The 13,181-nt window shown below is 37.8% G+C and overlaps 1 protein-coding gene across 2 annotated transcripts in view; it reads right to left on the reverse strand.

Moving 5' to 3' along the window:
• Positions 1-13,181, reverse strand: part of dennd1a (DENN/MADD domain containing 1A) — a 129,285-nt gene that overhangs the window by 84,699 nt on the left and 31,405 nt on the right. For both annotated transcript variants that reach the window (XM_061980586.1, XM_061980587.1), the window contains one exon: positions 920-1,030. In XM_061980586.1, coding sequence (XP_061836570.1) covers positions 920-1,030 — 111 coding nt within the window. The remainder of the gene's footprint in view (positions 1-919; positions 1,031-13,181) is intronic.

Consider the following 13,181-nt stretch of genomic DNA (forward strand, 5'->3'; position numbering starts at 1 on the left):
CATCAAAAACTATATCCAATTTAAAATAATTCTCCTCACTTTCAAAGCAATTCATAACCTTTCTCTGTCATATCTCTCTGACCTGCTCCATGTCGCCACGCCCTTACATTTCCTAAGATCCTCTTCATCCATCCATCTCACTGCCCCCTAATATAAACTGTCCACCTTGCGTGCCCGAGCTTTCAGCCGCTCAGCCCCTCATTTTTGGAACTCATTACCACCAGACCTTCGTAATATAGACTCAATATCACTCTTTAAATCAAGACTCAAAACACACCTAATCCTGACTGCTTATTCACTGTAAATGTTATCGATCGTTGTTGTTGTTTTTATCCAATTTATTTTATTGTTTTAATTTTGTACAGTGTCCTTGAGTGCCCAGAAAGGTGCCTTCTAAGTAAAATGTATTATTATTATTATTATTATTATGGCTATTCTTCTGAGTTGAACAAATGTAACTGTATGAATGGGGGCAGATGTAAATTTGACTTATTTCTGCCCCTTTTTGTTCATTATTTATTTTAAATGTTATGTTGATTTATTTTTTTGTTTGACCTTAAAGGAATGAAATAAAACAAACGATTAGATCCTATGTTGAAGTTCTAGTGAACAGTATGAAAGGGTGACAATGTCATATTTTACATCCTGCTCCCCATTCACACCTGAGAGACCTTGTAAGACTAACACGTCACATAACAATGGGAGGGAAAATGGCTAATTGAGCCGAATTTTTACTTTACATTGCATAGTGTCTTTTCTTCAGTGTTGTCCCATAAAAACATAAAATACAATATTTGCAGAAATGTCAACGGTGTATTCTCTTGTGTGAGGTAGTGTATAACATAGTTGTTTCATAGTGTATGACATTTTTATCAAAAAAATTATATTACTAAAAAGTTAAAGGATGTGGACTACTTACAGTGCTGAGTGTGTTACAACAGATGAGGATTCGACGTTCATACAGCATACTAGCGTAGAGATGGAGCATGTTGTTGACATCGACTGCTACAGAGTACTCTGTAAGATTCCGCTGCAAGAGCCAAACAATAAGCGAAATGAATTGAGTTAGTTATGAAGTACCTTATATCCTGCTATGGATACATTTGACAGTTACATGCTCATCCGTCCTCATTTTGTCAAGTAATGCAAACCAAACATTCTGCTGAATAACACAATTAGTCACTGTGAGAATTATTGTAAACTCTTGTTGGCAATTGGCACAATATAATATTGGCCCAATAAATGTGTTTTTGTACAGTTGTTTATCTTATAAAATTATTTGAGTGGTAATAACAATATGAGGTTAAATAGTGGATGTGTATAGACTTAGACTTACACATGAATATGAAGCAATGCTGCCGGAATCCAAATATTTGCATTTCAACCGTGTTATAAACTCTTAAAGTCTAAGGCTCCATTTGCACTGGAGACCAAATCCGATTTTTTTGCCCTCAAGTGACTAAGATTGGATTTTTTGCCAATCTTAACAATTCAAAGGGCTTAAAATCTGATATTTTTGCATCAGATTTGGGCCACATCATGAGGTAGTCCGAATCTGTTTGGAAACGGATCTTTTTAAATGTGACTGCAGTCTAAACGGCAATGTGACCAGTTTGCGGCTTTTAAGTCATCTTTGATTGAACTACGTCATTTGCGTGTGCAGGAAAAGACAGAGCCCGCTTACAGAAGTGGGTTTTTGATTGATTGATTGAGAAGTGTATTGACATCTTAAAGAATTGAATCCATGTAATGCTTTAAAAAGGCAAATGGATGGCACAAAAAGCCAAAAAGGCTTGTTTCCATTGTGGTCCATTAAATATTCATCACATTTGATACATTCAATAATAAAATATGTATAACCTGTAACATGTATATAAAAAAATTACGTTAAAAAAATGGATAAATTATGTACATATACACAGTATACATGTCAGGTGATTTGAAAAACAATATATACAAAAAATGGGGGGTATACACACTATGTACATGACACTATGTACATGACTATGCACATGTTGACTCCAAGAGTGTGCAAAACAGAATCAATTTTGGTTCAGATCAGGTAGAGGTTGAGCTGAGCCATGATTTTATGGCAGTTTTAAAATTTAGTAGGGAAGTTCGAATTTTAAGGTCTGTTGGTAGTGCATTCTACTGTGTGTGGTGGCAAAATAGTATATTTTTTTCCCATGAGAGTCTTGAATTTGGGGGGGACGAGGTCTGAGGAACTCCCTCTCGTGTAGTCCCTGTGAGCATCACTTACTCTGGTGAAATAGTTCGACAGGTACTTGGGACAGTTTCTCTGAGTATTTTGAATACCAGGCACATTGCAATTTGGTGTACTCTTTCCTCAACTCTAAGCCATCCTAATTTGGTAAAGTGAGTCCTGTATGCGAGGTTGAGCAAGAGTCTCACCCGCTTGTTTTGGGAAGTTTGCAGTTTCGTTTTTAGTGGCTTGGGGATACTAGTGAACCATGAGGTGCAGGTGTAGTCAAAATGACACTATGAGGGCACTGGCAAGGGTCTTAAGTGTATCCCTGTTGATAAACGCGGTACGTAATCACAATATTCAGTTTCTGCAGCGCTGTTTCGGTGATCATGGCTGTCTTGAGTTTCCAATAATTTCTACAACTATTATTTTTTTGTGATAGAGTGATTGGAGCACATACTTGTTTGTCACAAAAAACATTCATGATGTTTGGTTCTTTTATGAATTTATATGGGTCTACTGAAAATGTGACAAAATCTGCTGGGTCAAAAGTATACATACAGCAATGTTAATATTTGGTTACATGTCTCTTGGCAAGTTTCACTGCAATAAAGAGCTTTTGGTAGCCATCCACAAGCTTCTGGTTGAATTTTTGACCACTCCTCTTGACAAAATTGGTGCAGTTCAGTTAAATTTGTTGGTTTTCTGACATGGACTTGTTTCTTCAGCATTGTCCACACGTTTAAGTCAGGACTTTGGGAAGGCCATTCTAAAAAAATTTAGCCTGATTTAGCCATTCCTTTAACACTTTTGACGTGCGTTTGGGGTCATTGTCCTGTTGGAACACCCAACTGCGCCCAAGACCCAACATCCGGGCTGATGATTTTAGGTTGTCCTGAAGAATTTGGAGGTAATCCTCCTTTTTCATTGTCCCATTTACTCTCTCTCTGTAAAGCACCACTTCCATTGGCAGCAAAACAAGCCCAGAGCATAATACTACCACCACCCTGCTTGACGATAGGAGTGGTGTTCTTGTAATTAAAGGACTCACATTTTCTCCTCCAAACATATTGCTGGGTATTCTGGCCAAACAGCTCAATTTTTGTTTCATCTGATATCACATGGACAAAGATACAGTTATACTCATAAGTCTACATACCCTGGGAGAATTTATGATTTATTGGCCATTCTTCAGAGAATATGAATGATAACACAAAAACCTTTCTTCCACTCATGCTTAATGGTTGTGTAAAGCTATTTATTGGCAAACAACTGTGTTTACTCTTTTTAAATCAAAATGACAAATGAAAGTACCCAAATGACCCTGATCAAAAGTTTACATACCCCGGTGACTTTGATCTGATAACATGCACAAAATTTGACACAAACAGGTTTGAATGGCTAATCAAGGTTCCAAACCTCACCTGTGACCAGTTTGTTTGTAATTAATGTGTGTGTATAAAAGGTCAGTGAGTTTCTGGGCTTCTGACAGACCATTGCATCTTTCATCCAGTGCTGCACAGATGTTTCTGGATTCTGAGTCATGGGGAAGGCAAAAGAATTGTCATAACATAACTTCAGCTGAAATACAAGACTCTCTGAAAAATTGTGGTGTGGCTGTTTCAAGATGCACAATAAGGAGGCACTTGAAGAAAAATGGGCTGCATGGTCGAGTCGCCAGAAGAAAGCCATTTCTGCGCAAATGTCAAAGTATCCCGCTTACATTACGCCAAACAGCACAGAGACAAGCCTACAAACTTCTGGAACAAAGTAATTTGGAGTGATGAGACCAAAATGTAACTTTTTGGCCACTCGACCATGCAGCCCATTTTTCTTCAAGTGCCCCCTTATTGTGCATCTTGACACAGCCAAACCACAATTTTTCAGAGTCCTGTATTTCAGCTGAAGTTATTTGTGGATTTTTCTTTGCATCTCAAACAATTTTCCTGGCAGTTGTGGCTGAAATCTTTGCTGGTCTACCTGAATCCCTCATTTTCCGCTTCTTAATCAGCATTTGAACACTGCTGATTGGCATTCTCATTTCCTTGGATATCTTTGTATACCCCTTTCCTGTTTTATGCAGTTCAATTACCTTTTCTCGCAGATCCTTTGACAATTCTTTTGCCTTCCCCATGACTCAGCATCCAGAAACATCTGTGCAGCACTGGACGAAAGATGCAATGGTCTGTCAAAAGCCCAGAAACTCACTGACGTTTTATACACACACATTAATTACAAACAAACAGGTCACAGGTGAGGATTGGAACCTTGATTAGCCATTCAAACCTGTTTGTGTCAACTTTTGTGCATGTTATCAGATCAAAGTCACTGGAGTATGTAAACTTTTGATCAGGGTCATTTGGGTACTTTCTTTTGTTATTTTGATTTAAAAAGAGTAAACACAGTTGTTTGCCAATAAATAGCTTCACACAACCATTAAGCATGAGTGGAAGAAAGGTTTTTTGTGTTATCATACATATTCTCTGAAGAATGGCCAAGAAATCATAAATTCTCCCAGGGTATGTAAACTTATGAGCACGACTGTAAGACCTTCTAGAGGAGTTCTGTGGTTAGATGAAACAAAAATTGAGCTGTTTGGCCACAATACCCAGCAATATGTTTGAGGAGAAAAGGTGAGGCCATTAATCCCAGGAACACCACTCCTACCGTCAAGCGTGGTCGTGGTAGTATTATGCTCTGGGCTTGTTTTGCTGCCAATGGAACTGGTGCTTTACAGAGAGTAAATGGGACAATGAAAAAGTAGGTTTACCTCCAAATTCTTCAGGACAACCTAAAATCATCAGCCCGGAGGTTGAGCCTTGGGCGCAGTTGGGTGTTCCAACAGGACAATGACTCCAAACACACGTCAAAAGTGGTAAAGGAATGGCTAAATCAGGAAAGAATTAAGGTTTTAGAATGACCTTCCCAAAGTCCTGACTTAAACGTGTGGACAATGCTGAAGAAACAATTCCATGTCAGAAAATCAACAAATTTAGCTGAACTGCACCGATTTTGTCAAAAGGAGTTTTCAAAAATTCAACCAGAAGCTGGTGGATGGCTACCAAAAGCGCCTCATTGCAGTGAAACTTGCCAAGGGACATGTAACTAAATATTACAATGTATGTATACTTTTGACCCAGCAGATTTGGTCACATTTTCAGTAGACCCATAATAAATTCATAAAAGAACCAAACTTCATGAATGTTTTTGTGACAAACAAGTATGTGCTCCAATCACAAAAAATAAGAGTTGTAGAAATTATTGGAAACTCAAGACAGCCATGACATTATGTTCTTTACAAGTGTATGTAAACTTTTGACCATGACTGTAAATGTATACACATATGTACACATATATATATATATAAGAATAAATATATATAAGAAATAGCGATTGTTGAAGGATCAGAAATTATGTGTACACTGTGACGTATTGCTTACATGTTCCGTACATTGCGAAAGTTTTAATGAAAGCGAGTTGAAAAATAACGCTAACGTAGATCCACGCTGATGTCTGTCTCCTCTAACAGCCACAAAAATATCAGAATCCTCACAAATATAATACACTATATATTCACTCATACATTATAATAGTTGAATTTGTTTTCAAGAAAAAAACGTAAATTTTTAAGGTGTGGCAAATTTTATTTTGCAAAGTAGAAGTAGGAGTAGTGGCTTCCTTGTTCATTTACAAAATCTGATCAACTTTCTTTGTTTTCATTTTATCAAACTGCGGTTGCAGGTGATGTCGAGACCACATTGGGGCCTGTGCGCGTTTATACTGGAGTCTGATTAAGATCACATTTTACTTGTAACTCAGCTGGGAAAAAAATTTGATTTAAAAAAAAAAAAATCTGATTTGGTTCACTTTGGCCTGCAGTCTAACAATAGTCCATAGTATTAAACATGATAAATGTAATAATGTCCTAAATTCCTATCATAATTTTATCGAAGAAAATACTGTCCATATTTTTTTATCTTTAGTCATAAAAAAATTATATTCACTGTGTAGCATTATTTTTTATTACTACATTATTATCATTCAATTAAAGATGACCAAAATAAACAATACTTCAAAGATCCAATACATTATAACTACATCTACAATATAACTACATTAATACTGCTCATTATTTAAAAATGTAGGCTGTTACAAATAAATATACAATACATCCAGAATTAGAGTGATGCTTATACATTGTGAAATATATGTGCTTATGTATTAGTGTATTAGCCAATGTTTTTTTATGTTGTAATGAGCTTTATTTCGTGGTGACACCATTGGGCGTCGCTGATTCCAGTGTCTGAAAAACTTTGCGTGAGCTCTATGCATGGCCGAAAGGGAGCGTAGGAATATGCAACCTTTTCCGCATATAATATGTTTATAAATACGAAAGTTTGCAGTAAAAGTTACTTGCACACATTTAACCCCTCCTATCACAACTTTTATGTGAACAGCAACCTTTACAAATGAGGCCCCTGGTGTGCATGAACTGTGGAGTTACAATGCATACCACCACCTAACAGGTAGCACCATATGTATTTCATTCATTACAAACGACACCGTCCCTATCAATCCTGCAAACGCAACAAATCCGGTAGAAATATCATAAATTGCAATACAAAACATATTTGACAAAGCATGATCGTAATGTTACACAATTTTTAATTTTCTTACGGTAGTTAGACCGGATGCAACGCGTAGCACTATTATTTGTAAGCCGGAAGTGTGTGATTGGTATGAAAAGAGATGTCTTGGCATGTTTTGACGAAGATATTCAATTAAAATTGACTTTAGACTTTCGTGTCTAACATCTTTTTTTCTGCTGAGCTTTTACCACATTTTTACTAAAGCAGATAGTGTAATAATCTACATTTTATATTATCAATGCACTCAACTGTAATGCAAACACTGATGTGAAGCTCCTCCTCTCTACAAGCGGCAAAGCACGCCAGCAGAAATGAAAGACGGTCGGCAGGATGTCGAAAGGAGACTTTTTTTTAATTGCAAACTGTTGATCCGACATCAAAACATGTCAAGACAACTTCTCAAACCAATCCCACACTTATCCGTCTTCAAAATAAAAGAGCTACACTATAAATCCGGTTTAACTACGTTTAGGGTTTCTCCTTAACGTACAGGCTTCATAGTAGCCGCCACACCTAACAAAATAAAGTAATATAATATATTGTAGCGTCCAGGAGAAAACCACTCTTTTTAGCTTTTATGGCCAATTTTAAGCTAACATCGGGCCCATTTCCAGCAAGTATTTCCCCCGTGCACATACGTCTGCCTCTGTGTTTCACTCCTAAACACACAACACTTGTTCATTCTCGGCTGACACGGTGTGTTCAAAGACCATGGGAAAAATGACCATCATAACACACTAACATACACATTAATGCCAGCCATATGTATGGGGTTGTCTTGAGCGGAGGCAGCAAGTCCGTGCTGTGGACGTAATTTAATATATTCGAGAGCGATCTTCACAATTTAAAGATGACACTGCCGGATTTTAATAAGAGAAAGGCTCGCGAAGCAAGTGTGACGTCAGGCTCTCTGTGGCTCGCTTTTTGTCACAGACTAAGAGCGACAAAGTCTAAACAGAGTCTCTAAACACGAGTACAGTCGCCAGTAACACCAGAAATAGATACTAGATTTGTTGCCGGTCGTTTTTATTACAGAAAAAGTGACGGAAAAGATTGGAGAAATCTCTAAAAAAAAAAGATTCCAAAAAAAGTACATTGTACAAGAAGCAGCAACAATTTAAAAATAGAACAAAACGATATTATGTAAGAAAAATATATATGTTAATACTATACTTAATAATAACAGATGTTTTAAATGCATATTTTCATCCATTTTTAAAGAATATATGCATTTGTAGCAAATCATGCCATGACATCATATCAACCACGCTCCTAACCACGCCCCCACCGCCACAGGTATTTTGGCAATTTAGGGGAAACCCTGACATTAACAAAATAAAAATGTCTTACATTAAGATCATGTTTGTCAGAAATGTTTTGTAATGTTATTCTGTGATATTTGCACCTAAAGAAATGCTAGTACATCAGTTTAGGAATTTGGGAATGGGGTATTTTTCTGGCTGGCTGAAATATTGTGTTAATTCTTTTATAACGTGTTGGGGTCGAGTCCTCAATTACAGAAGGATTAGCACACTGAATATTACATTAAATTAATTAATAGAGACGGTTAACACATTGTCATGCAGCAATATGAAGCCAGCCCCCTGAAAAGTATCTACTGTATCTAGGGTACAAATTAATGGTGAAAAATTATACCTACAGTATCTGCGGTTATTCGTGATTAATTTTGAGTTAACTATGGACGATGCGATTAATCGCGATTGCATATTTTAATCGTTTGACAGCCCTAATATGAACATTACATTGCTATAAACAATGCGATCACTGTCATATAAGTTTGATGCAGTAGCAGCTGACACGCTCGCTTTGGATCGGTTCAAAAGAATATGTCTTAACTGTGAGCTAAATGGTAAAAACATGATTAGGGGCAGGAAGATGGATAAGAAACATATTAAAAGGCGCATATCGGCATGCGCCGGATCAGAACTTCTGACTAAATGATAACTTCAAACTCACTAAGATCATGTTTTTAACATTTAGCTCACAATTAAGACATATCAGAATTAGAATCACTTTATTAATCCCTGAGGGGAAATTAAGATTTTCAGCACAACCCCATTCAAGAGCAGACAAACATTACAGAGAGACAGAACATATTCTTTAGAACCGATCCAAAGCGAGCGTGTCAGCTGGCTGCTGCATCAAACTTACATGGCAGTGGCCGTGTTGTTTATAGCAATGTAATGTTCATATGTGACACAATCATGAAGTAACAGCGCAGCAAAATGATGAAATGCACATACAAATAGAAAGAGATTTTGCGTTCACATTTAAATTTGTATTTAAGATTTAGGTTTAGATTTAACATTAGCGCTCACCTTTAGATTTAAGATTTGGTTTTAACGTTTACGTTTAGATTTAAGATTTAGATTTAACATTTAGGTTTAGATTTAACAGAATGCTGCTGGGATAGGCTCCAGCACCCCCGCAACCCTGAGAGGGACAAGTGGTAGAAAATGGATGGATTTAGGTTGAAATGTAACATTTAGTGCTCACATTTAGATTCATATTTCCACATTTAGATTTAACTTTTAGGTTTAATTTTAACATTAAATTTAGACTCAAGATTTCGATATAATATTTAGATTTAGATTTAACATACACGTAGGTTTAGATTTCACATTTTGATTTAGAATCAACATATAGATTTATATTTAAGTGGAACAGGGATTAGTGCATGTGCCTCACAATACGAAGGTTCTGGGTTCGATCTCCGAGCTCGGCGTCTTTCTGTGTGTAGCTTGCATGTTCTCCCTGTGACTGCGTGGGTTCCCTCCAGGTACTCCGGCTTCCTCCCACCTCCAAAAACATGCACCTGGGGATAGGTTGATTGGCAACACTAAATTGGCCCTAGTGTGTGAATGTGGGTGTGAATGTTGTCTGTCTATCTTTGTTGGCCCTGCGATGAGGTGGCGACTTGTCCAGGGTGTACCCTGCCTTCCGCCCGATTGTAGCTGAGATAGGCTCCAGCACACACCGCGACCCCAAAAGGGACAAGCGGTAGAGCGCTGGAGCCTATCTCAGCTGCATTCAGGCGGAAGGCGGTGTACACCTTGGACAAGTCGCTACCTCATCGCAGGGCCAACACAGATAGACAGACGTTGTGTAAATCGTAAATAAAAACAGAATACAATGATTTGCAAATCCTTTTAAACTTATATTCAATTAAATACATTGCAAAGACAGGATATTTAATGTTCGAACTGAGAAACTTAATTTTTTTTTGCAAATAATCATCAATTTCGAATTTAATGGCAGTAACACATTGCAAAAAAGTTGGCACAAGAGCATTTTTACCACTGTGTTACATGGCCTTTCCTTTTAACAACACTCAGTAAACGTTTGGGAACTGAGGAGACCAATTTTAGAAGCTTTTCAAGTGGAATTCTTTCCCATTGTTGCTTGATGTACAGCTGTTGTTCAACAGTCCGTGGTCTCCGTTGTCGTATTTAGGCTTCATAATGCGCCACACATTTTCAATGGGAGACAGGTCTGGACTACAGGCATGCCAGTCTAGTATCCGTACTCTTTTACTACGAAGCCATGCTGTTGTAACACGTGCAGAATGTGGCTTGGCATTGTCTTGCTGAAATAAGCAGGGGCATCCATGAAAAAGACGTTGCTTGGATGGCAACATATTGTGTTGCTCCAAAATCTGTATGTACCTTTCAGCATTAATGGTGCCTTCACAGATGTGTAAGTTACCCATGCTTTGGGCACTAATACACCCCCATATCATCACAGATGCTGGCTTTTGAACTTTGCGCCTATAACAGTCCGGATGGTTATTTTCCTCTTTGGTCTGGAGGACACGACGTTCACAGTTTTCAAAAACAATTTGAAATGTGGACTCATCAGACCACAGAACACTTTCCCACTTTGCATCAGTCTATCTTAGATGAGCTCGGGCCCAGCAAAGCCGGCGGAGTTTCTGGGTGTTGTTGATAAATGGCTTTCGCTTTGCATAGTAGAGTTTTAACTTGCACTTACAGATGACCTACTCAGTGGCCTAGTGGTTAGAGTGTCCGCCCTGAGATCGGTAGGTTGTGGGTTCAAACCCCGGCCGAGTCATACCAAAGACTATAAAAAATGGGACCCATCGCCTCCCTGCTTGGCACTCAGCATCAAGGGGTTGGAATTGGGGGTTAAATCACCAAAAATGATTCCCGGGCGCAACACCGCTGCTGCCCACTGCTCCCCTCACCTCCCAGGGGGTGATCAAGGGGATGGGTCAAATGCAGAGGACAAATTTCACCACACCTAGTGTGTGTGTGTGACAATCATTGGTACTTTAACTTTAACTTTATGTAGCGACAAACTGTAGTTACTGACAGTGTTTTTCTGAAGTGTTCCTAAGCCCATTTGGTAATATCCTTTATACACTGATGTCGGTTTTTGACTGCGTACCGACTGAGGGATCGAAGGTCACGGGCATACAATGTTGGTTTTCGGCCTTGCCGCTTACGTGCAGTGATTTCTCCAGATTCTCTGAATCTTTTGATGATATTACGGACCGTAAATGGCAAAATCCCTAAATTCCTTGCAATAGCTCGTTGAGAATTGTTGTTCTTAAGCTGTTCGACACTTTGCTCATGCATTTGTTCACAAAGTGGTGACCCTTGCCCCATCCTTGTTTGTGAATGACTGAGCATTTCATAGAAGCTGCTTTTATACCCAATCATGGCACCCACCTGTTCCCAATTAGCCTGTTCACTTGTTGGATGTTCCAAATAAGTATTTGATGAGCATTCCTCAACTTTCTCAGTCCTTTTTCCACTAATGCCAGCTTTTTTAAACATGTTGCATGCATCAAATTCCAAATGACCTAATATTTGTAAAAAATTAAGTTTACCAGTTCGAACGTTAAGTATCTTGTCTTTGCAGTCTATTCAATTGAATATACTGTATGTTGAAAAGGATTTGCAAATCATTGTATTCTGTTTTTATTTATGATTTACACAACGTTCCAACTTCACTGGTTTTGGGTTTTGTATATACAGTAGAGGCCAAAAGTTTGGACACACCTTCTTATTTAAATGCATTTTCTTTATTTTCATGACTATTTATATTGTAGATTTTCACTGAAGGCATCAAAACTATGACACCTGTGAAGTGAAAACATGTTCAGGTGACTACATCTTGAATTTCCTTGAGAGAATACCAAGAATGTGCAAAACAGTAATCAGAGCAAAGTGTGGCTATTTTGAAGAAACAAGAATAAATAAATTTCCAGTTATTTCACCTTTTTTTGTTAAGTACATAACTCCACATGTGTTCATTCATAGTTTTGATGCCTTCAGTGACAATCTACAGTGTAAATAGTCATGAAAATAAAAAAGCCCCATTAAATAAGAAGGTGTGTCCAAACTTTTGGCCTGTACTGTATGTATGTATGTCTGTATCTATATGCATGTATGTATCTATATCTATATATATATATATATATATATATATATATATATATATATATATATATATATATATATATATATATATATATATATATATATATACACATATACACATATATATACACACACACACACACACACACAGGTAAAAGCCAGTAAATTAGAATATTTTGAAAAACTTGATTTATTTCAGTAATTGCATTCAAAAGGTGTAACTTGTACATTATATTTATTCATTGCACACAGACTGATGCATTCAAATGTTTATTTCATTTAATTTTGATGATTTGAAGTGGCAACAAATGAAAATCCAAAATTCCGTGTGTCACAAAATTAGAATATTACTTAAGGCTAATACAAAAAAGGGATTTTTAGAAATGTTGGCCAACTGAAAAGTATGAAAATGAAAAATATGAGCATGTACAATACTCAATACTTGGTTGGAGCTCCTTTTGCCAGCAGATGACATGGCACCCCAAACCATCACTGATGGTGGAAACTTTACACTAGACTTCAGGCAACGTGGATCCTGTGCCTCTCCTGTCTTCCTCCAGACTCTGGGACCTCGATTTCCAAAGGAAATGCAAACCAAACCAACCCAAACCATCAGTGATGGTTTGGGGTGCCATGTCATCTGCTGGTGTCGGTCCACTCTGTTTCCTGAGATCCAGGGTCAACGCAGCCGTCTACCAGCAAGTTTTAGAGCACTTCATGCTTCCTGCTGCTGACCTGCTCTATGGAGATGGAGATTTCAAGTTCCAACAGGACTTGGCGCCTGCACACAGCGCAAAATCTACCCGTGCCTGGTTTACGGACCATGGTATTTCTGTTCTAAATTGGCCCGCCAACTCCCCTGACCTTAGCCCCATAGAAAATCTGTGGGGTATTGTGAAA

Source organism: Nerophis lumbriciformis, linkage group LG20, assembly GCF_033978685.3.
Source record: "Nerophis lumbriciformis linkage group LG20, RoL_Nlum_v2.1, whole genome shotgun sequence".
NCBI classification, from domain to species: domain Eukaryota; kingdom Metazoa; phylum Chordata; class Actinopteri; order Syngnathiformes; family Syngnathidae; genus Nerophis; species Nerophis lumbriciformis.